The sequence below is a fragment of the Stylophora pistillata genome, chromosome 10, assembly GCF_964205215.1.
Source record: "Stylophora pistillata chromosome 10, jaStyPist1.2, whole genome shotgun sequence".
NCBI lineage: Eukaryota > Metazoa > Cnidaria > Anthozoa > Scleractinia > Pocilloporidae > Stylophora > Stylophora pistillata.
This window is the reverse complement of record NC_142528.1, coordinates 9442092-9465883: the sequence shown is the minus strand read 5'-3', so window position 1 is coordinate 9465883 and position 23792 is coordinate 9442092. Positions and strand designations below refer to the sequence as shown.

The window sequence follows — 23792 nt, the reverse complement described above, 5'->3', positions numbered from 1 at the left end:
TTATACCAAAGCTTCGCAATCAGCCTCAAGATCATGAGGTGAAAACTTTACTCTCCCGGGTGGGATTAAAATTATTTACAATATGGCGCTTTAGCGGGAAGATGGATGTCAGTTGCGAATTGCCCCAAAACAGCTTTAAATTTGAAAATGCAGACCAAAAAACAATTAATTCTCATCGCAAGGGAGTTTCTTGTGTTAAGTTTAGTCCAAACGGGCAATTTATAGCTTCCTCTTCGGCCGACAAACTGATAAAGATATGGAACTTGGCTGGGAAATTGGAAGGGACTTTGATAGGACATAGGCTAGAGGTTTCCGAAGTTTCGTGGAATTCTGCGAGTCAGTTTCTTGTTTCGGCATCAGACGACACCAGTGTGAGGATTTGGGATCTTGCCAGCAAGACGTGTGTTAAGGTTCTTCTTGGTCATCAAGACTATGCCTTCTGTTGCTGTTTTAACTCGAAAACAACTTTGGTTGTGTCGGGTTCATTTGATGAAAGCATCAAGATCTGGGACGTGTCTGAAGGTGGAGATTTATATGAAATTATGAAAGTGAAGGGTTTGGTGAGGTTCAATATGTAAAGTATGGCAAGTGCATATCAAACTCTTCCATTCTACATAGTTTTTCGTAATTAGTTGTAGCTTTTATAAATTGTTAATTGAAATAAAGATGATGATGATGATCTCTGCACACTGCCTTAGGGTAGGTTTGAGATGGAAGGGGCCCCAAGGTGTAGGGGTTTAAAAACGGCAATTGCCCTCTATCAAAATAATATGGCCTATCAAAAAAACAAACACTAAATAATACTGGTGAAGTCACATCGAACTAACAAGTGTGGAATGTGATCTAAAGAATTGAAACAAAACCCAAGAAGTAGGATGGGGGGGGAGGTCTTTATACAATTCTGTTGGGGGGGTGGTAGTATTAACCCTTTTCTCACAACTGACTAAATACAACAATATTTGACCAATTCCTATTGGACTCGTAAGATGTTATCATTGTAGCTGGTAGCATGATGAGTTGATTTTAACAGGGGGGTAGTAGGATATAGAAACTTGGGAAACTGTGCTGTTTTAACTGCAAAACTAGGTTCTTACTCAAAGGAATTACTTGTGACTAATTTTTTTTTTTTTTTTTCAGTTTTATACTGATTTCCTCAAGAGTTAGCATGTGATAAACCCTGCTACAAACACTTGGGTTCAAAAAGCTTATTGCATTTGTTCAGTTGTGGGGTAAATTTTGAAGCAATCTGTGTCAGAAAAAAAAATTTGAGCCTCTTTGGGATGGGGGAAAAGAAAGAAGGTATACTCCACTTTTCTGTACAACTTCCACTTATCATTCAAGTTGCATTGATTTTTCTTTTTGGGGTTGTTTCTTCGTCAGGTACCTGTCTGAAAACATTAATTGGCCACAGTGGAGCAGTCACAGCAGTGCACTTCAGCAGGGATGGGACCCTTGTCATCTCTTGTAGCTACGATGGTAAATACTGTGTATGGGATGTATTTTCTGGCTGCTGTTTGAAATCCATCTCAGCTAGCCAGCAGTCACATTTGCCCATATCTCATGCCACAATGTCACCTAATGGCAAATTTCTGTTGTTATCAACTCTTGATAGCATCTTAACATTGTGGGATTACAAGATTGGACAAGGAAGAATTCTCAAAACCTATCAAGGTCATTCTAAGTTTTGAAGCTGTGATCAGCTCTTCGTAGTATTTTTTTTTAAACCCTTTGACCCCCTAATAGTGACTAGTATCTAATTTCTCCTTACAATATCACCCCTGAATCACACAGTAAGGTCAGGAGAATAAAGGAAATGATCACCAACTAAAGATTAGCTCTTGATTGTTAAACAAATCCTCCTTGTCTCCTTGTCAGCACATAGGGAGATGTATGGAGAAGGAAGCTCTTCAAGGCACACTCTGCTGACCCCAATTGCCTGCTAAGCAAAATTATTCCAAAGAAAAAAAGAGACAAAATACAACCTCAGAAACAGAACTGTCCATTATCCTGGAATAAATTCAGAAAGGTTTAGAATGTGTTGGTAAATAGGCGAGTTTTTAAATATAATAAATAATTTAGATTATCATTTGTCTAGTTATTTTTAATGATTCTTAGATAATCTTTTGCATATTTTTTTTGACTCTTTTTAATATTTTAACTTGAGATAAATTATGTACTTTTATCTTGTGAGAATAAAGACTATTAGTATTATTATTATTATGGAGAATATCCATATTGATGTTAGGGTATTTTAAAAAGGGTTAACATGTACATTAAGCAGTGATCTCAAAGAATTTGGCAGTCAGAGAGGGCCCATAGTGTTCTGTTCCTCCAACTTATCTCCCTCTTTGATACTTTTTTTCCCCCGCAATACCCCCATCCAGAGCCTACTCACACATCACTATAATGTCCCATTGTTAAATGTTTATCAGGTTATTGTAGTACTTGATTGATTTATACTCCTTGAGTAATTATCTCTATCTCGCCACTGCTGTAATTAAGGTACATTTAATCTCATTTAAACTATTCTCAGCCTTACCTGAGAAAATGTTTTGTCCCAAGTGAACACACCACCTGCACATTCCCAAATTATTTAATACTACATTCATCTATCAACAGGACATCTAAACAAGGACTACTGTGTAATAAGCTGTTTCAGCACAGTGAATGGCAAGTGGGTGATATCTGGATCAGAAGATAATCACCTGTACATCTGGGAACTAAACTCTTGTCAAACGGTGGGAAAGCTAAGAGGACACACACAGCCTGTATTAAGCTGTGATGCTCATCCATCAGACCAAGTTATTGTATCAGGATCTCTTGATAAGAGCATCAAGTTATGGAGGTGGTCTTCAGTTGAGCCAGGCACACTTTGATTTCCTTTCCTCCCACGTCCTGGCATGAACATTTTAGCATTGCATGACATTACTGGTATCACTGAGAAACATAGGTAGGCCCCTCATACCTGAAAAGGACCCTGCATTTGTCATAGGCAGAGTCAATATATTACCTCAGTAAGTCTGTAAATTTACATTTTATATCAAGCATACAAGGAAACAAACAAGCAATAACGATGAGGCAGGCTAAAAACCACCCTGCGGTAAACAACACCTTGGGGAATAAATCTTTGACAAAATGCAGAAAACAAAGCTTAAACAACTTCCTGTTTCTCAAACTTTATTTGTAACTTTACCATGATGGTGTAAATACACAACTGTACACTGACTTCTTCAATCCATAATTATAATTTATTAAACATAATTCCATAGGCATTTCCCTCTGCAAATATGCAGGCTACATGTATTTATATTTTTCTCTTCCACCCTGACAAGCAAACTCAGTCAAAAAAGTGACAATACCATTTGGTATGCACCTGAATTTCCTCATCATAAACAAACTAAGATTCTACATGACTATTGTACATCTTGTAGAGAAAAACTTCTCGTAATAAGTGTTTTTCAAATAATCTTCTCATTTCTTCTTTGTCCAAATATACTGAACTAGAATTTGACAGGTTAAAACCTTATCTCTCCAAAGGAAAAAAATGATTTGTTGGTATGTTCACTGACTTAATAAGTGCATGCAACTAACAAGATTATCATATACAGTACCTTCCACAAAAAAATCAGTCTGAATAAGGCAATTGAGTAACTCATACTTTTTTAAAAGCTGGTTGTAATCATTATGATAACGGTTGAGGGACCTGACTCATAGTTTTCTGCATCCTGAAATATTTAGCATACCTCTTAACTATCATTTGGGATCTTTAATGATATTCCCCATCATTAACCATCTTCATTCCTTCTTGAATTAGCTTTGCCTAGTTGACAATACGTATTATTCTGTACCAGTCCCATAAAGGTGAAGGTAGCTTTGCAGACACACAAAAAGAAAAAGACTCAAAATACTGTAATATGTAGCTCGTTAAGGATATAGAGATGACAAAGAGATATCAGTTGCCCTACTGTTCCCTGTGTAAGTGCACTTTTTTTATCCTCACTATCATCATTTTGTCTGATGGAATAAAGTTGAAATTTACTTGAGTGGGTTTCCCAGTGCTCCTCTTGTTAAATCAACCTCAATAGGGAAAACGTTGGCATCCTTCAACACTGAATAACAGTTCTCATGATATTCTGTAACTGCTGCAACAAACCGCTGTAGTTGAAAAACAATGTCTTGTACTGTGGAGATGACAAAAGAGCAAAAAATGTGAAAAAAGGGAATTATGTCTGACTAAATTGGCAGTGTGTCATCTTGGATAGTTAATGTGGGAGAGATAATGGCCTTGGTGACTATAATGCAGAATTCAGGATTGGTTTAATTTCTTTGTTCATATGAAGAGACACATTAAATAATGATGTGGACCAGAGACAGAATTTTATATGGAGAGCAAATTTTTGAGGATTTTTGTGCAAGCTGGCATTATTGCATTGCCACTTTGTGATGTTTTGGCCAATTATTTGTTGGAGAGTTTTTAGGAACTTCTAGTCTTATGAAGGTAATAATAATTATAGAGAATTCCAAATTCTGATCTAAGTTCCTTTGTGTTGAAAAAAAGACCCCAATCTTTCCCTAGAGTAATGCAAAAGTTACATAGTGCATACAGAGAAATTCTAATGTATGAAGACTCACCATGTTTTTGGTCAAGAAGTTCAAGTTTCACTAGAACATCTGATCGTAGTTTTGCAAATCTCTCCCTGGCTAACTGACGACACCGCAATACCACCCTATATCACACCCATGAAAAAAAATTACATTCCTCAGACATGCACTTAGAAATGCTTAAACCATTAACCAATGAACCATGCAAGCAAAAATCCACAGTTACACAAGCACACATTTCAAGAGGGAGTTTGAATAGCAAGACATGTACACACCTGTAATCATAGTTTCCAGTCTCTACTCTGTAAAGCGATTCATGCAATGCCTGTAGAAAATAGTGATTGCAGAAGTATTTAGTGTCAATCACAGACAACTATGAAAGCACATACCATATGGTAGGAAAGATAACAACGAATCAATCTTTCTAAAGCATTGACTGACAAATATCAGCCATTGACGACTGATTCTAAAACAACAAAAGGAACAGGAGACAAGTGCAAAACTTACCGCATAAGCATACTCTTCATCATCCATCTCCTTTACTTTCAAGCAGTATGACTGCAAAACAATAGAGCATGATAAAACATCAGTGATCAGAATATCGTGGATTCTTGGGGTGAAATGAGCATTGTCCACTCGGTTTAAGTGGAATGCTGTACATTATTGCATCAAATTTTAAACTGCACTTAACTTACCAGATATTCAAATTTAGCATCGGCATATTTCTTGATAGTCAATTTGGTATCTGGAATAGCCTGTGAAAGGAAAGGTATAACTATCATTCGATGGTGTTTATATTTCTGGCAAAAAATAAAACATTGAAAGCTAATTTGTCAAAAATCTATAATGAACGGTTTAAATTGTTTCAATCAAATGTACCTTAGAAAGATAAGTGTTCAAATCACTCAACATGGGTTTGACTTTCTTCCAATAATCCATTCCTAGCTTCTCAAAGTTTCTGAAAAATAAAAAAATTAAAAAAAAACAAGATTTAACAACCCAATGATGAGTTTGCATTTATAAGTTCTGCAGGGCAAACTCCTCCAAAAACAGCCATGAACCCGATGTCTTCTTTGGTTCAAATGAATAAGTCTCAGTAATCTTAAATATGATGAATTTTTTTCTAGCTTATATGTATCTGTTTGATGCCAGTCTTGTTACCTGTGAGCCTCACTAAAAATTGCAAATGCCTCACTCGCATTTGGCTGCAATTCTCTTACACCAGTGGAAGCAAATATTTCTCCAAGTTCTACAAAAGAAAACCAATTCAATTTTAAGCTGTTAATCATTGATAGTAATCAATAACTTAAAGTTAAAAGTTATAAATTGGAATGGATACTTTTGTCCCAACACCCAAAAATGACAACTAGCTAGTTCTGCCAAATTACACTACCAAATTCTAAAGGATTCTCTTTATTTTCATATTGTAGTTTGGGAGGAATGTTTTTCTGGAAAAAGAGAAAAAGTCCAGGTGACAACCTGAAAAGGTAATAACTGCACTCAGTAATCAATGAATTTTAATAACTACCAGTAACCAGTAATAAACAAACTCATGATCATGACCTAAAAGTTACCCACAATACCTTTTGGGGTTGTTACACACACTTAGATGCTTTTTTTTCTGACAACATTTCTTGAAACAGTTGTCTACCCACAATATAAAGTGCACCACACTAACTAGTAGTTAATCATGAAATTCCATGTTCTGAATTCAGTAAACAAATAAACTAACTCCATGTAAGAAAATGATAGGAGGCGCAGTGGCCTCATGGTTAGTGTGCTCAACCCCAGATATAAAGGTCCGGATTTGAGCCCTGGCCAGGGACATTGTGTTGTGTTCTTAGGCAAGACACTTTACTCTCACAGTGCCTCTCTTCACCCATGTGTAAATGGGTACTGGTGAATTTAATGCTGGGGGTAAGCCTTTAATGGACTAGCATTACATCCAGGAGGGAGGAGAAATACTCCTAAATCGCTTCATGCCATGGAAACCAGATTTAAGGGCCAGCCCAATGGGCCACTTGGCTCATAAATGGGCTTTACCCTATGTATGAAAAAGTGACTGTCAATACCTTTATGTGTTTGAGCTAAGTTATAAAAGCTTTGCAGAAACTGTCTGGCATGATCAAGAAGACCTGAAAAAGAGATCTATGGATTAGAATTTTTTTTCTCAGTTTTGAGAACCTTGGAACAAACAACTGAGGAGAATGTCAAAAATTACAAAAACAAAATAATACCCTTGTAGATATAGGAGTTTTGCTCCAGTTCCTCCATTTTCTTAACCAGTCCATCTGAAGAGAAACAATTAATGCAGTAATTATTCAAGAGACTTAAATGCAAAGTGGAATATGTATCTGCATGTAAAGTAGCTGTACCATTCTTCATTCAAAGAAGACGTAACTGGCCAGACCTAACTTATAACCTTTCTTAACGTATAAAAAATTAATAACAGTTTCCTGTCACGGACACATGAAATGGCAAAAAGACAGGCAGACAGACATTGACACATTGAAGTTACAGGTCGGAGTTTCTGTCTTCTCCCACTTACCATTACAGAGAATTGCTCTGCTGAGACCCAAAGCATCTGCAGTTGATGAACTCATGTGTTCTACTATGCGATGTTTCATTTTCTTTAATACTGTGCAATAAAAAACGAAAACAAGTTAGTGAACATGGGTGAATCTGTCTCTTACCTGGTATGACCAAAGGGTACGGAGTAAATAGGCCTTACGTAAATCAAATTTTCCCTATGTTTTTCAAGGAAATAGAAGAAAGTTTGGAAGAAAATTTCAGCCATCTATCAGGTCCTTAAAAAATCCCTTCAATTACGAACTTCCTATGGCTTTTCAAAAAAGCATCACATTGATAAAAAGGCATTAAATAAATACACAAATAAATATATAATTCATACACGTACCATATCAGTCAGATAAATGTAGCATTACATTACTTTATATATAAGAGTTTTTGCTCTTTTCACTCACTAATATCCAGAGTTTTTCCCTCTGTTGGTTCAGCATGTAGCTTGACATAGTTTATGGTAACTTCTTCCTAATTTGAGAAGACAGAAGGGTAGCATTCAGTGACATAATTTGTTGCTTGACCTAAAAATAATCTTGAATACTGTAATAAATTTTATTATTTTTTTAAGCTGTCATGTATGTTTTCTTCATACATCTGAGGCGTACATCAATAAAACAATACAGTCTACTGTACACAAAGTTAGTGAAGTTGGGTGTTTACTCGATGTCGTAAATATTAAGTCTTGCATGATTCTAAGTCATTTAACACAGTATAAGTGCAAACAAAAAATTACCTATTGAAAATAAATATACCGTGAGTCTTAAAAAAAGAAAGAAAAAATAATGTTAAAAAAAAAGGAAAACAGTGGAAATCAAGTAATAGATAGCCAACGAGGCGCGTAGCGCGGAGTTGGCTATAATCATCTCATATCCAACAAGCGCGAGTGGAATAATTGTTTTATTAAAAACGCCCCCAAGATATTACACAAATCTCACCAAATCTTAAGTTTTTTAGCTCCTTTTAATTTTAAGCTGACGCATACGCTTACCATATCTGTAGATTATGATATATTGGCTCATATACCATAATGGCTAAGTCAATAAAAAGTCTTGAATTGCATTATCCAATGATCCAGTTTTTAATAATTAACAATTATTCCACGAGCGCGCGTTGGATATGAGATGATAGATAGCCAACGAGGCGCCGAGTTGGCTATAATCATCTCATATCCAATAAGCGCGAGTGGAATAACTGTTTTATTAAAAACGTCCCCAAGATATTCGACAAATCTTACCAAAGCTTAAATTTTTTAGCTCCCTTTTAATTTTAACCCGACGTGTACGCTTACCATATTTTTAAATTATGGTATATTGGCTCATATACCATAATAGCTAAGCCAATAAAAAGTCTTGAATTGCATTATCTACTGATCCAGCTTTTAATAATTAAGGCCCACTTCTGAATTGTTTCGATTTCGTCGCTAAGATATGATGGTAAAGCGTAGTGAAATACAGGTGAACCGTATTTTATGACACTATCTATGCATGAAGAGTGGAACCTCACCATATCCGCAACAGGCATTTTCGCACGTTTGAGTTGTCTCGGAAAATACATACATTTTGATGCTTTTTTAATGATATAACTCACGTGGCAGTTCAACTTTTGGTCATTACTGATGATTGTGCCAAGGACTTTAGCTTGCCTGACGAATTTGAGTTCTTTACCGTTAATCATTTGGGGGTGCATTGCGATTCGGACCTGGAGCGCATTTCTTTACACTTATCTTCGTTGAAGGTGAACTTTAAATTCGTAGAATGGGTGCGGATCGAGTCATTGACTTAAAATCAGAAAAGATCATATAAGTAAGATTTCTTTTCTATAAATGGGCATTCTTCTGTTTTAGACTCTCTCATGTTGCTGCTTTTGTATTCTTTTACTGTTTCAAGCTTAGGTAAATGCTTAAAGCTGCAAATAACTCAAAGATGGCCCCCATTTTTAGATGCTGGTGTTACACAGCGGCTCCCAAGAGCTGTCATGTAGTTCCTCGCTAGGAATGATACTAACTAGAGATCGTATTTCAGCAGATGCACAAAAATCAGGTCCATGCTCCTGTTGACTTAGCTCCTATTTTTAACCAGTCATTCACCATTAACCCTTTGCCATCCAGAATCTATTCACATGTAACTTCGCCCTATAATATCCAAATATTATCCGGTAAACAGGTTATGAGAGTATTCAAACTTATCAGGTATGAAGTTGATATCTTGGCGTAACCAAATTCTCGTAACTGGTTAACAAGGAAATGTGTAGCAGCTAGAGGGGAGAATTAATTAACAATCAGATCTAAGGAGTTAAAGAGTTATCGATTGATTCAAAAACTTTTGTGTCATTTTCAGTTGTTGGTTTACTTATTCTTTTGAAGTATTTGCCAACCTCGAAACAGTTATCTTTCCTGTTTAAATATCCTATAATGAGACTCTTGTTTTTTGGTTTTTTTGTTTTTGTTTTTGTTTTTGTTTTTTTTGTTTTTGTTTCCCCTCTGTGCTGAATGGAAAGAAAACTCATTGTTCCGCCGGGGGTCGTCGTCGTCGTCGCACGATGTGCGTGATCTGATCAACTAGTCAAACATGTTTAGAGACCTTGAATTTGACACTGAGATTTACGTGGACAATTTCGTTAAAAGTCAATCACTCTTTATTCAGAGAGAAGCTAAAGTTAATATTTAATTGATAGACTTCTCAACTCAAATACATTTGCCGATTGGAGGAGAACGTGTCACATGTCACGGGTCAAAACACACTAACTTTCACGGACAAACAAAATTCACTAAGCCCCTATGGAAACGTATTAAAATAACTTTCCACTCGTACGTGGTAAGGTCGTGCAACTAGCTCAAATCCGCGGAGAAATTGGTGTTAGCCTGCACGCGTTTGGAAAATAGTTTTTTTTCAGTCATTCTATTTTTAAGTTAGAGATACAAGAAAACACTCAGTGACTCGCACTACGGGACATAGTGCGTTTTGTTTCCCCTCTGTGCTGAATGGAAAGAAAACTCATTGTTCCGCCGGGGGTCGTCGTTCAGTCCTTATTATATTGAACGTGACAGGTGTTCGTATCGAAATAAACCCTATTAGCAGGGTAGCTAGAGGAAAACAAGATGAAAAAATATTTAGAGCATCAAAACAAATTTATATTTCTTATCCTGTCATCCTTCAATTTGATATTACTTACACAGATCAGAAAAAGAAACATATAAATGCGTGTACAGTAGAGCAGATCTACCTGCAAATCGTGACTCGTATATGTATGAGTTACTGGGTGGGAAGAAATGCTTTCAGTTTGCCCTTCTGAAAAGAAAACACTTCCCGCAGCTCTATTTTAATAGACTAATAGAACTTTGAGTGTTTATTTATATGTCCTGACATTAGTTGAAGTTTCCCTCTGTGCCTGAGTAACCACCCCCCTACGGTTTGCTTGACCATTAACAATAAACCGACCGGAGTCAGCACCTTATTTTAATAGAAGGCATGTTATATGAAGGAGTTCTCAAGCTGTTGCTATTCAGTTATTTTTGGTGTTTTTTCAAGTTCATTCATAAATTATGAAGAGGTGATTAAACAATTAATATTTTGCAATAAATATGGGAAGAGTGGAAAGAAACTGAGTCGTTTCAAGGTGTAGGCAAGTTTTTCGATTTGGCGAAAACTGCCTAATTTACACTTCAAAAGAAGATTATTTCTTAACTTTGTCTAAAAAGGATATAAATCTTGGATATTTCCGCTCCGATAACACATTTGAATAAGAAGTATATAAAAAGGACCTTTAACAGAAGAAAAGTGGAGAAAAAGTCGGAAAGTGAAGGTAAGTGTGAGTGAGGAGCTCGCTGTATTTACTTAATATCGCGTGAGTACCTTATGCGAGCCAGTGGACAAGTTTTAGCCACAAGCAGCGGAAGATCCTCTTTCATGACTCGATAGTTTACAACTCCCTTGTATTCTTTCGCCGGGTTTAGACAAAAGATTGTGAACAAAACCTTAAATTTGTAAACTATTTGTTGCATTGAAAAAGGAAAAAGGGCGACATCTGTCAACGCTTTTCTTTTTTTTTTTTCACAACTTACAGGATGAAAGGGAATCTTGTTGGTTTCCTGCTCTGTCCTTGTCTGTTGAGTGGTGTTGCTGTATTACTGGTGACAGTCAGTTCATCTCAGCAAACTGACCTGAAAAAGGAAGAAGTTTTCGAGAGAGTGGAAGGTAATGCGAGAATGATACCTTCCAACACAAATTTTTTTTTTCTCGACGAGTTGTGAACGTGTTAGGCGAAAACTCACTTTATTCATGGAGCGAACTTAACAAAGGCCCACCGTCATAAAAGAGAGGTCGGTGCTGCTAAGCTCACGAATCAAGTGTTCTAAAGCTCAGTTGGTGGTAGATCCAGTAGCGAGATCAGGGGGTCTTTGTCCAATGATCGTGCTACTTGTCAATGTCTTTCTTTACAGGAGGAGGTCTATGTAAGGGTGTGCTATTTCATTCGTTCTTTGCCGTTTCATTAATCGATATTTTCTGTGTTGCTTATTGATCCAGACTTTAGGCTTGTGGGACATGTCTTTAAAACTTTTATCGCTAACGAGTTCCAATGTGGATTACGAAGCGTAAGAGACGGGAAATGTTGGTCATACAATCATAATGGGGATAAATCTTGTGAAATGAATGACCAAACATGGCGTCTTAACCCGGTGGCCCTAATACCAGCCAATGGATTCACCTATTATGAAAGAGGTAGGAATGAATCTGTACCCCGATGGCATTAAGTTTTCACCATTTCGTTCCTAAGTTTGAAAAATTCTTCTTATTCCGTTTGTAAGCAAGTCACTCGATAGTTGTTTAATAATTTCTGGTTTCTTCTTTATCATCCTCGATGCTCTCACCTTGCGACTCGTACATCAATATTTTTTTGCTGCTTTAATCTCTCGTTTTGCAGTTGTCGTTCATGGGTTTTCGTTTCTTCCGACTTGCACTGCGAAAAGAGTGTAGCGAGGCTTCACGTTCTGACTCGTTTCTTGTCAGTTACTCTCGTGCGGTAACTTGATGGTGGAAATGAGTTTCTGATTTAAATTTCTGTCTTTTCGTACCTTGTTTCTTTTCATTCCTTCCTCGATTCACAGTTTACAAATACGGCTGACAAAATCTTTCTTTCCTCTCCTCATAACTTCTCTTTCCGTTCCAGTGACGAGACACAGCATTTGAAGATTAACACAACTTTTCCAAAATTATTTTTAATCCATTTCTTTCCAGAGGGACGAGGATTTCACCCATCAAAACCCGGACGCTCTTGCATGGACTTAAGAAGTGAACATCCCTTGCTGAATGGAGAGTACTGGATAGACCCAGAGGGTAACAGAAACCCCATGAAAGTCTACTGTGATATGACAACTGACGGAGGTAATAAAATATTAGATCTTCTTTTTTTTGTTTTTTGTTTTTTTTAATATACAATGGTGTCCTGTAATCTTGGACTTTTTGATAAAAGTACGTACATAAAATGCATGAATATCCACTAACAACCCTCGGCAATAACAGATGCTTCCTATGTGTAAAAATTCTTCTCGTGTTGCTAAAAAATGAGCGTCTCCATCTGTTTAAAGTTAAATTTCCTTTTCAGGGCCAAATAAACATCATGTTGAAAGCAAAAAGATGACATTTCCTAAGTTTAGAAACAGGTTCTGAGAAAGCATGAAAAATTGAGATATGTTATCATTTTTCACTGTGCCCATGTTGTATTTTAAACTGCTGATATTTTTAGGGGGATGGCTTCTTATATTCCATATCGGGTTCAACAACGAAGCTAGCTTGTCAGTTAAGAAGGATTATGAGTCTGATTCTGGTTTTGTTTTAGGAGGCTGGCTTCTTGTTGCAAACTTAGTAACGGATGGCTCCACTCCACCCCCCACTTGGACCGCTGAGTCATCATACCGCGGAATCAGCAACTTTACCAACAACAAAATGGGTATCACAACGAGTGCCATGAAAGAACTTAGAACACACCTCTCTTTCACTCAGCTGAGATTCCACCGCAGCAAACAAAAGGGACGTACCTTCCATGTGACTACGGCTGCCAACGCCTCTGGTGAAGCTGTGGTCCAGTACTTCAGCGGCCAGACAGACGTGCTTCCCGTCTCATGCAGGTCTTTTCAAAGAATGGAAGGTGACAACTCTAAGTTGGCCATTGGGTGCGAGGACTGGGGAAAAGAAAACGGAAAGCTAAATGTGGGAAAATGGGGAAATTCTTATATTAAAGGAGAGGATATATTGTATGATCACGCTGCATTTGTTTCGGGGAAGTATCACTGGTTATTTCATGACAACTACTGGTATTGTGATGATATGACAAACGACGCCAACCCGACGACAGGAGATTTTTGGAATATCTACGTACGTTAGATAAATAGAAAAAAAATTGGAAAATGTTTCGATCGAGTGCTGAAGCAATGTTAAAATGCAAGGCTTTTCATTACAATTTATCGTAGACGTGGTGAAATCTCAATTATCACTCGGAGGCGAAAGTAATTAAGCGAATCTCGACTATTTTACTATTTTTCCCTACCTTTAGGCCAGTTTCATGCATTCATTTCGAGTTTAGACTGTTTTACTTTTGAGCATTTTCTTGGCTCTGATTGTTTGTTTTCCATGACTTTGGCTTTGGCTCTACCACAATTAATTGAAAATTGCTTTAGAACTGGGAATATGTTTCTTGTGTCTGTTTACAAATGTATTTGTTTCCACTAATAGCCTAGACTTTGCGAAATTTATGTAGCAAACGTAGGGAAAGCTAAACGTTTCCATGATGGGACGGAAAACGCGTGCACTGTAAGTACCTCCAGTTGTCCCATACAAAGCCTTAGAAAACTTTTCTAAGGCTTTGTATTGGACAACGAGAGGTACTTACAGTGCACGCATTTTCCGTTCTGTCATGTTAAATTTCCTCAAAGGTTTCTCGCAGAAACGTCAAAAGTTGCGCATGCTCAGATTTCCCAAAAGACTTGGTATTCACTACACGTTCCTTATTTAGAATAAAGGGACGTGTTTTAAACACCAATCAAACGCTCTCTTATCGTGCCTGATGTATGACGTTTACATAGCTTCGTATCTTGCTATTAGGGGTCATTTTAAGATATAGGTATGTAGAGTTTACGCAGTTTATACTAGTATACAAGAAACTATGGACAGTCTATTTAGAACTTAAGTCACTTTGAAAATAGCTCGCTAAGGTTATCATGACAATGTAAGACCTGTCCTAAAGTGATTCAACGTGATGTAACATGATTCCTTAAATGGCCGTAACGATGACGTATAGAATTTTACTCACTGATTGTTCCCCTTAAAATAATTGGCATAGCGGGTTGAGTGCTAATGTAGATTTAGAGATAAGTCAAGTATCTCTACGATAACTAAAGTTCCATAAAAGATAAAGTTGTGTTGAAGAAGTAAATTACTTTATCATGTTCACACAAAATTCCCTTCGCCTCGATTAACTTTGAGCAATTGATAGAAGGACTTTCACCAGGCATGTACGTTGGCAGCGAAAGTTATATGATCATCTCTTGTACACATTTAAGATGGTTTTTGGAAAATGCCCAAATAATTAGGAAAAAAATAAGCTCTTAAAAAAAAAAACTCATTTGCTGTTTGAGACATCAAAAACAAATCTCCTTTTGCAATTCTGTTGTTGCTAAAACGCGGACTCCTTTTATGATGCCAAAATTATCGTTTAAACAATCCTCTCAAATTCACCGCTCTTAATAAATAATTTGTGTCACAAGTAAATTAAATGCAATCTTGGCTTTGCATTTCGCTTTTTATTCCTTGAGAGATAGTGATTCACATGGGTAGCCTAGTAGTGCGACCTTTAGGGGTATAGCAAACTGCCTCCTGACATTCTTGTACCCAGTTTATCTGAATGATAATGTTCAAGAATCTAAGTACAAAAATATAGTTAATCCAAGCCAACCTAAGTGAGCCGGGCCATGTCAAAAGGTAGTTATATAGTTAAACAACCCGTCTTGTAGTCGAGTTTGGAACGACCAGATTCATAATAAAACAGTGAGATTATTCGCTCTCGATATGCGCGATAGCTGATAGAGCTTTGTCCTCATTAACTATATGGCGGTAGAGATATCGAGCGCATAATCTTATTAAGTATAGTAGTTTATCTGGTCTGTTATCTACCAGGTTACTCCTTGCATGGTTACGTGATCGACGTTTACGGAATGGATGATTTGGAGTGCGGATTGCAGTGAAATGACCTATGTTGATTGTACAACTCCTTTCCTGCTGAGAGCTATAACCTCAACTGCAAACAGTTTGCCGATCAAATAACGAAATAAGGCAGTCTAAACTACAGGACCTCATGGAAAACCCGAGAGTAACCTACTTTGAGCCAACAGAGGTTGCCTCTTTTTTGTCACAATATTCTGTTTCTTAAATACTAAACTCGTTGGGACAGAATAGTATTCAAACGTTCTTTTAGCCATCCATAAGTCGTTTTTCCAAAAATGCCACCTTATGAACAGAGTTGGACTTCCACCGAAGCGACCTCTACTTTCCAGCTTGCAAGCAAGATGTGCGTGGGCTCATGCATTGAGCTGAACAGTTCAATTTCTGGACGATTTCTCGGATGAATGGATGCGTGCCTCCTATTTGTGGGGAAGGAATTAATAAGATTCCAAAATCTTGAACAGTGCTTGAAGTCTGAATTTCATAAATTTCGATCTGATCAGCGTGATATTTTTTGTTATGTCCTTCACTTTGGAAATTTGTTTATATATCCACTTTCTTGTTTCAATAGAGCGTCGTCATCGTATAACACACCTAAGTAGGTAGATGTTTCGTTAGTTTTAACTTTAATTGAAGTAATACAATTTAGTTATCGAACCGCAAAATACGAGGGTTATTTAATGCTGAATTATTAATTGAGGCAATCGTGACCTAATAGAATTTCAAAGTTTTACTGACCTTAACCTCATCAATACCAAAATAAAAGTGGAGAAAGCATTTCTCAAAAGAAATCCAAGGCAAATTATGTCGTCCCTCCCACGTATACATTTCTTCGTCAGGTACCTGTCTGAAAACGTTAATTGGCCACAGTGGAGCAGTCACAGCAGTGCACTTCAACAGGGATGGGACCCTTGTCATCTCTTGTAGCTACGCTGGCAAATACTGTGTATGGGATGTATTGTCTGGCTGCTGTTTGAAATCCATCTCAGCTAGCCAGCAGTCACATTTGCCCATATCTCATGCTACAATGTCAGCTAATGGCAAATTTCTGTTGATATCAAACTCTTGATAGCATCTTAACATTGTGGGATTACAAGATTGGACAAGGAAGAATTCTCAAAACCTATCAAGGTCATTCTAAGTTTTGAAGCTGTGATCAGCTCTTCATAGTATTTTTTTAAACCCTTTGACCCCCTAAGAGTGACTAGTATCTAATTTCTCCTTACAATATCACCCCTGAATCACACAGTAAGGTCAGGAGAATAAAGGAAATGATCACCAACTAAAGATTAGCTCTTGATTGTTAAACAAATCCTCCTGGTCAACACATAAGGAGATTGTATGGAGAAGGAAGTTCTTCAAGGCACACTCTGCTGACCCCGATTGCCCGCTAAGCAAAATTATTCCAAAGAAAAAAAAAAAAGACAAAATACAACCTCAGAAACAGAACTGACCATTATCCTGGAATAAATTCGGAAAGGTTTAAGAATGTGTTGGTAAATAGGCGAGTTTTTAAATATAATAAATAATTTAGATTGTCTAGTTATTTTTAATGATTCTTAGATAATCTTTTGCATATTTTTTTTGGTGACTCTTTTTAATATTTTAACTTGAGATAAATTATGTACTTTTATCTTGTGAGAATAAAGACTATTATTTATTATTATTATTATTATGGAGAATATCCATATTGATGTTAGGGTATTTTAAAAAGGGTTAACATGTACATTAAGCAGTGATCTCAAGAATTTGGCAATCAGAGAGGGCCCATAGTGTTCTGTTCCTCCAACTTATCTCCCTCTTTGATACTTGTTTTCCCCGCAATACCCCTATCCAGAGCCTACTCACATATCACTATAATGTCCCATTGTTAAATGTTTATCAGGTTATTGTAGTACTTGTTTGATTTATACTCCATGAGTAATTATCCCTATCTCGCCACTGCAGCAATTAAGGTACATTGTTTTAATCTCATTTAAACTATTCTCAGCCTTACCTGAGAAAATGTTTTGTCCCAAGTGAACACACTACCTGCACATTCCCAAATTATTTAATACTACATTCATCTATTAACAGGACATCTAAACAAGGACTACTGTGTAATAAGCTGTTTCAGCACAGTGAATGGCAAGTGGGTGATATCTAGATCAGCAGATAATCACCTGTACATCTGGGAACTAAACTCTTGTCAAATGGTGGGAAAGCTAAGAGGACACACACAGCCTGTATTAAGCTGTGATGCTCATCCATCAGACCAAGTTATTGTATCAGGATCTCTTGCTAAGAGCATCAAGTTATGGAGGTGGTCTTCAGTTGAGCCAGGCACACTTTGATTTCCTTTCCTCCCACGTCCTGGCATGAACATTTTAGCATTGCATGGCATTACTGGTATCACTGAGAAACATAGGTAGGCCCCTCATACCTGAAAAGGACCCTGCATTTGTCATAGGCAGAGTCAATATATTACCTCAGTAAGTCTGTAAATTTACATTTTATATCAAGCATACAAGGAAACAAACAAGCAATAATGATGAGGCAGGCTAAAAACCACCCTGCGGTAAACAACACCTTGGGGAATAAATCTTTGACAAAATGCAGAAAACAAAGCTTAAACAACTTCCTGTTTCTCAAACTTTATTTGTAACTTTACCATGATGGTGTAAATACACGACTGTACACTGACTTCTTCAATCCATAATTATAATTTATTAAACATAATTCCATAGGCATTTCCCTCTGCAAATATGCAGGCTACATGTATTTATATTTTTCTCTTCCACCCTGACAAGCAAACTCAGTCAAAAAAGTGACAATACCATTTGGTATGCACCTGAATTTCCTCATCATAAACAAACTAAGATTCTACATGACTATTGTACATCTTGTAGAGAAAAACTTCTCATAATAAGTGTTTTTCAAATAATCTTCTCATTTCTTCTTTGTCCAAATATACTGAACTAGAATTTGACAGGTTAAAACCTTATCTCTCCAAAGGAAAAAAATGATTTGTTGGTATGTTCACTGACTTAATAAGTGCATGCAACTAACAAGATTATCATATACAGTACCTTCCACAAAAAAATCAGTCTGAATAAGGCAATTGAGTAACTCATACTTTTTTAAAAGCTGGTTGTAATCATTATGATAACGGTTGAGGGACCTGACTCATAGTTTTCTGCATCCTGAAATATTTAGCATACCTCTTAACTACCATTTGGGATCTTTAATGATATTCCCCATCATTAACCATCTTCATTCCTTCTTGAATTAGCTTTGCCTAGTTGACAATACGTATTATTCTGTACTAGTCCCATAAAGGTGAAGGTAGCTTTGCAGACACACAAAAAGAAAAAGACTCAAAATACTGTAATATGTAGCTCGTTAAGGATATAGAGATGACAAAGAGATATCAGTTGCCCTACTGTTCCCTGTGTAAGTGCGCTTTTTTTATCCTCACTATCATCATTTTGTCTGATGGAATAAAGTTGAAATTTACTTGAGTGGGTTTCCCAGTGCTCCTCTTGTTAAATCAACCTCAATAGGGAAAACGTTGGCATCCTTCAACACTGAATAACAGTTCTCATGATATTCTGTAACTGCTGCAACAAACCGCTGTAGTTGAAAAACAATGTCTTGTACTGTGGAGATGACAAAAGAGCAAAAAATGTGAAAAAAGGGAATTATGTCTGACTAAATTGGCAGTGTGTCATCTTGGATAGTTAATGTGGGAGAGATAATGGCCTTGGTGACTATAATGCAGAATTCAGGATTGATTTAATTTCTTTGTTCATATGAAGAGACACATTAAATAATGATGTGGACCAGAGACAGAATTTTATATGGAGAGCAAATTTTTGAGGATTTTTGTGCAAGCTGGCATTATTGCATTGCCACTTTGTGATGTTTTGGCCAATTATTTGTTGGAGAGTTTTTTGGAACTTCTAGTCTTATGAAGGTAATAGTAATTATAGAGAATTCCAAATTCTGATCTAAGTTCCTTTGTGTTGAAAAAAAGACCCCAATCTTTCCCTAGAGTAATGCAAAAGTTACATAGTGCATACAGAGAAATTCTAATGTATGAAGACTCACCATGTTTTTGGTCAAGAAGTTCAAGTTTCACTAGAACATCTGATCGTAGTTTTGCAAATCTCTCCCTGGCTAACTGACGACACCGCAATACCACCCTATATCACACCCATGAAAAAAAATTACATTCCTCAGACGTGCACTTAGAAATGCTTAAACCATTAACCAATGAACCATGCAAGCGAAAAACCACAGTTGCACAAGAACACATTTCAAGAGGGAGTTTGAATAGCAAGACATGTACACACCTGTAATCATAGTTTCCAGTCTCTACTCTGTAAAGCGATTCATGCAATGCCTGTAGAAAATAGTGATTACAGAAGTATTTAGTGTCAATCACAGACAACTATGAAAGCACATACCATATGGTAGGAAAGATAACAACGAATCAATCTTTCTAAAGCATTGACTGACAAATATCAGCCATTGACGACTGATTCTAAAACAACAAAAGGAACAGGAGACAAGTGCAAAACTTACCGCATAAGCATACTCTTCATCATCCATCTCCTTTACTTTCAAGCAGTATGACTGCAAAACAATAGAGCATGATAAAACATCAGTGATCAGAATATCGTGGATTCTTGGGGTGAAATGAGCATTGTCCACTCGGTTTAAGTGGAATGCTGTACATTATTGCATCAAATTTTAAACTGCACTTAACTTACCAGATATTCAAATTTAGCATCGGCATATTTCTTGATAGTCAATTTGGTATCTGGAATAGCCTGTGAAAGGAAAGGTATAACTATCATTCGATGGTGTTTATATTTCTGGCAAAAAATAAAACATTTAAAGCTAATTTGTCAAAAATCTATAATGAACGGTATAAATTGTTTCAATCAAATGTACCTTAGAAAGATAAGTGTTCAAATCACTCAACATGGGTTTGACTTTCTTCAAATAATCCATTCCTAGCTTCTCAAAGTTTCTGAAAAAAGAAAAAAAAAAAAAAAAAAAAACAAGATTTAACAACCCAATGATGAGTTTGCATTTAAGTTCTGCAGGGCAAACTACTCCAAAAACAGCCATGAACCCGATGTCTTCTTTGGTTCAAATGAATAAATCTCAGTAATCTTAAATATGATGAATTTTTTTCTAGCTTATACATATCTGTTTGATGCCAGTCTTGTTACCTGTGAGCCTCACTAAAAATTGCAAATGCCTCACTCGCATTTGGCTGCAATTCTCTTACACCAATGGAAGCAAATATTTCTCCAAGTTCTACAAAAGAAAACCAATTCAATTTTAAGCTGTTAATCATTGATAGTAATCAATGACTTAAAGTTAAAAGTTATAAATTGGAATGGATATTTTTGTCTCAAGACCCAAAAATGTCAACCTTCAAGTCTGTATTATCCAACTAGCTAGTTCTGCCAAATTACACCACCAAATTCTAAAGGATTCTCTTTATTTTCATATTGTAGTTTGTGAGGAATGTTTTTTGGGAAAAAAGGAAAAAGTCCAGGTGACAACCTGAAAAGGTAATAACTGCACTCAGTAATCAATGAATTTTAATAACTACCAGTAACCAGTAATAAACAAACTCATGATCATGACCTAAAAGTTACCCACAATACCTTTTGGGGTTGTTACACGCACTTACATGCTTTTTTTTCTGACAACATTTCTTGAAACAGTTGTCTACCCACAATATAAAGTGCACCACACTAACTAGTAGTTAATCATGAAATTCCATGTTCTGAATTCGGTAAACAAATAAGTGTGCTCAACCCCGGATCTAAAGGTCCAGATTTGAGCCCTGGCCAGGGACATTGTGTTGTGTTCTTGGGCAAGACACTTTACTCTCACAGTGCCTCTCTTCACCCAGGTGTGTAAATGGGTAGTGGTGAATTTAATGCTGGGGGTAACCCTTCAATGGACTAGCATTATATCCAGGAGGGAAGAGAAATACTCCTAAGTCGCTTCATGCCATGGAAACCAGATTTAAGGGCCAGCCCAATGGGCCACTTGGCTCATAAACGGGCTTTACCCTATGTATGAAAAAGTGACTGTCAATACCTTTATGTGTTTGAGCTAAGTTATAAAAGCTTTGTAGAAACTGTCTGGCATGATCAAGAAGACCTGAAAAAGAGATCTATGGATTAGAATTTTTTTCCTCAGTTTTGAGAACCTTGGAACAAACAACTGAGGAGAATGTCAAAAATTACAAAAACAAAATAATACCCTTGTAGATATTGGAGTTTTGCTCCAGTTCCTCCATTTTTTTAACCAGTCCATCTGAAGAGAAACAATGCAGTAAATGTTTCAGTGAGACATGAATCATCATGAATTCAAGAGACTTAAATGCAAAGTGGAATATGTATCTGCATGTAAAGTAGCTGTACCATTCTTCATTCAAAGAAGATGTAACTGGCCAGACCTAACTTATAACCTTTCTTAACGTATAAAAATAACAGTTTCCTGTCACAGACACATAAAATGGCAAAAAGGCAGGCAGACAGACATTGACACATTGAAGTTACAGGTCGGAGTTTCTGTCTTCTCCCACTTACCATTACAGAGAATTGCTCTGCTGAGACCCAAAGCATCTGCAGTTGATGAACTCATGTGTTCTACTATGCGATGTTTCATTTTCTTTAATACTGTGCAATAAAAAACGAAAACAAGTTAGTGAACATGGGTGAATCTGTCTCTTAACTGATATGACTAAAGGGTACGGAGTAAATAACCCTTACGTAAATCAAATTTTCCCTATGTTTTTCAAGGAAATACAAGAAAGTTTGGGAGAAAATTTCAGCAGTCTATCAGGTCCTTAAAAAAATCCCTTCAATCGCGAACTTCCAATGCCTTTTTCAAAAAAGCATCACATTGATAAAAAGGTATTAAATAAATACACAAATAAATATATAAATCATACATGTACCATATCAGTCAGATAAATGTATCATTAAATTACTTTATATATCAGAGTTTTTGCTCTTTTCACTCACTAATATCCAGAGTTTTTCCTTCTGTTGGTTCAGCATGTAGCTTGACATAGTTTATGGTAACTTCTTCCTAATTTGAGAAGATAGAAGGGTAGTATTCAGTGACAAAATTTGTAGCTTGAACTAAAAATAATCTTGAATACTGTAATAAATTTTATGATTTTTTAAGCTGTCATGTATGTTTTCTTCATACATCTGAGGCATACATCAATAAAACAATACAGTCTACTGTACAAAAAGTTAGTCAAGTTGGGTGTTAACTCGATGTCATAAATATTAAGTCTAACATGATTCTAAATCATTTAACACAGTATAAGTGCAAACAAAAAATTACCTATTGAAAATAAATAATTATACTGTGAGTCTTAAAAAAAAAGAAAGAAAAAGTAATGTTAAAAAAAAGAAAAACAGTGGAAATCAAGTAATCTTACTGTATATTTGACCCTACAACTCCCAAGACCCAAATATCAATTCTCCTTACTAACTGCCATACAATGCTTGCAACTTTAAGTTGGGAAATTTCTTGTTGAGAAAGGCCATTTTCTCAAGTGGATGTAAATCTTTCCTATTACCTATTGCTTCACATTAAATTGATATTGTGAGCAGAAATCACAAACTGGAAACTTATGAGAATGGAAGGGCTAATTTAAGAAAAACTAGTCAGATTAGGATTCAATGAAAGTTTCATAAATTAATTAATAATTGATGAAACTTTTGAACAATAATTATGAATCCAAATCACTCAGTCATGAAAGGCTCTGCTTTTCATCCAAAGCTAAATTTGGCTTATCGTCCATTCCATTCATCGAACAGTTTGCTATAAGTTGAATTCCTTGTTATGTGTTCAGAACAGAGGAATTAAGGAAACGTACTTTAACGGCTTGAATAGCTCGAGCCACGTCGACTTTTGTTTTTCCTCTGAGAGATTTTCCATTGACACCGACAATTTCATCGCCTGCCTGAAGCACACCTTCTCGGGAAGCTGGAGTGTTATCAAATACTTGAACTACATACAGGCAAGGACAAAGAGGAGCTCCTCCACCGATGCTTATTCCTATTAAATTTTGCTTGTCTTTTTTTAACACCACCGATCCTGGTTTTCCTTGTAGTCCCCTGACAGCGAAAAAAAAAATCAAGAAAAAGAACCCTTAAATGAAACGAACTTCGAGATCGAGGGATTTAATAAAGATATCTAATTACTTTTCACATACCTGGGGTCTATTTCATACTCATATTCCATCATTTTGAGGGAATAAAATATTTTCAAATCGTTTGTAAACTTCGATTTGATCAGTTTTTAATCTTTAGTCTACACCTTGAGCCTTCTGTACACTAGCGGTTTTTTCAAAGAACATGA

The 23792-nt window shown here is 36.4% G+C and overlaps 4 protein-coding genes across 5 annotated transcripts; 2 read left to right on the top strand and 2 right to left on the bottom strand.

Annotated features, from left to right (window-relative positions):
• The first annotated feature begins 101 nt into the window (after window positions 1-101).
• LOC111340314 (uncharacterized) lies at window positions 102-4043 on the top strand. The gene is made up of 3 exons (XM_022947142.2): window positions 102-522; window positions 1381-1671; window positions 2620-4043. Exons 1-3 carry the CDS (start codon window positions 102-104, stop codon window positions 2874-2876), a joined length of 969 nt encoding a protein of 322 aa, XP_022802877.1. The 3' UTR covers window positions 2877-4043.
• Window positions 4001-8871, bottom strand: LOC111340297 (PRKCA-binding protein). The gene is made up of 12 exons (XM_022947119.2): window positions 8773-8871; window positions 7587-7653; window positions 7151-7240; window positions 6840-6893; window positions 6675-6737; window positions 5764-5851; window positions 5482-5560; window positions 5298-5357; window positions 5110-5160; window positions 4878-4927; window positions 4633-4727; window positions 4001-4181 (listed from the first exon to the last, which is right to left on the bottom strand). The coding sequence occupies exons 1-12, from the start codon at window positions 8869-8871 to the stop codon at window positions 4036-4038; spliced, it is 942 nt and encodes a 313-aa protein (XP_022802854.2). The 3' UTR covers window positions 4001-4035.
• A 1803-nt stretch (window positions 8872-10674) lies between these two features.
• On the top strand, window positions 10675-14485 carry LOC111340313 (uncharacterized). Of its 2 annotated transcripts, XM_022947140.2 has the most exons (5): window positions 10675-10986; window positions 11248-11378; window positions 11709-11903; window positions 12420-12566; window positions 13021-14485. In XM_022947140.2, the coding sequence occupies exons 2-5, from the start codon at window positions 11249-11251 to the stop codon at window positions 13563-13565; spliced, it is 1017 nt and encodes a 338-aa protein (XP_022802875.2). In that variant the 5' UTR covers window positions 10675-10986; window position 11248; the 3' UTR covers window positions 13566-14485. The 2 variants fall into 2 exon arrangements, with proteins under 2 accessions (XP_022802875.2, XP_088593364.1); XM_088737238.1 differs by lacking the exons at window positions 10675-10986; window positions 11248-11378 and having other exon boundaries at window positions 11635-11903.
• Window positions 14486-18015: 3530 nt separating this feature from the next.
• LOC111340306 (PRKCA-binding protein) lies at window positions 18016-23782 on the bottom strand. Its single transcript, XM_022947130.2, has 13 exons — window positions 23647-23782; window positions 23308-23548; window positions 22439-22505; window positions 22001-22090; window positions 21672-21725; window positions 21507-21569; window positions 20621-20708; window positions 20337-20415; window positions 20153-20212; window positions 19965-20015; window positions 19733-19782; window positions 19488-19582; window positions 18016-19036 (listed from the first exon to the last, which is right to left on the bottom strand). Exons 1-13 carry the CDS (start codon window positions 23676-23678, stop codon window positions 18891-18893), a joined length of 1116 nt encoding a protein of 371 aa, XP_022802865.1. The 5' UTR covers window positions 23679-23782; the 3' UTR covers window positions 18016-18890.
• Between the last annotated feature and the right edge of the window lie 10 nt (window positions 23783-23792).

What these genes read in the sequence shown, in the direction of transcription:
- LOC111340314 (XM_022947142.2), top strand. Translation starts at nt 102, where the DNA reads ATGGATGTCAGTTGCGAATTGCCCCAAAACAGCTTTAAATTTGAAAAT. An exon ending in GATCTGGGACGTGTCTGAAG is followed by an intron (nt 523 to 1,380) that starts GTGGAGATTTAT and finishes TTTCTTCGTCAG; the next exon opens with GTACCTGTCTGAAAACATTA. An exon ending in AATTCTCAAAACCTATCAAG is followed by an intron (nt 1,672 to 2,619) that starts GTCATTCTAAGT and finishes ATCTATCAACAG; the next exon opens with GACATCTAAACAAGGACTAC.
- LOC111340297 (XM_022947119.2), bottom strand. Translation starts at nt 8,871, where the DNA reads ATGCACCCCCAAATGATTAACGGTAAAGAACTCAAATTCGTCAGGCAA. An exon ending in TGAACACTTATCTTTCTAAG is followed by an intron (nt 5,358 to 5,481) that starts GTACATTTGATT and finishes TTCCTTTCACAG; the next exon opens with GCTATTCCAGATACCAAATT. An exon ending in ATGCTAAATTTGAATATCTG is followed by an intron (nt 5,161 to 5,297) that starts GTAAGTTAAGTG and finishes ATTGTTTTGCAG; the next exon opens with TCATACTGCTTGAAAGTAAA.
- LOC111340313 (XM_022947140.2), top strand. Translation starts at nt 11,249, where the DNA reads ATGAAAGGGAATCTTGTTGGTTTCCTGCTCTGTCCTTGTCTGTTGAGT. An exon ending in AGTTTTCGAGAGAGTGGAAG is followed by an intron (nt 11,379 to 11,708) that starts GTAATGCGAGAA and finishes TTATTGATCCAG; the next exon opens with ACTTTAGGCTTGTGGGACAT. An exon ending in TGATATGACAACTGACGGAG is followed by an intron (nt 12,567 to 13,020) that starts GTAATAAAATAT and finishes GTTTTGTTTTAG; the next exon opens with GAGGCTGGCTTCTTGTTGCA.
- LOC111340306 (XM_022947130.2), bottom strand. Translation starts at nt 23,678, where the DNA reads ATGATGGAATATGAGTATGAAATAGACCCCAG. An exon ending in GAGCTATTCAAGCCGTTAAA is followed by an intron (nt 22,506 to 23,307) that starts GTACGTTTCCTT and finishes TTCTCAAATTAG; the next exon opens with GAAGAAGTTACCATAAACTA. An exon ending in CTTAGCTCAAACACATAAAG is followed by an intron (nt 20,709 to 21,506) that starts GTATTGACAGTC and finishes TTTCTTTTGTAG; the next exon opens with AACTTGGAGAAATATTTGCT.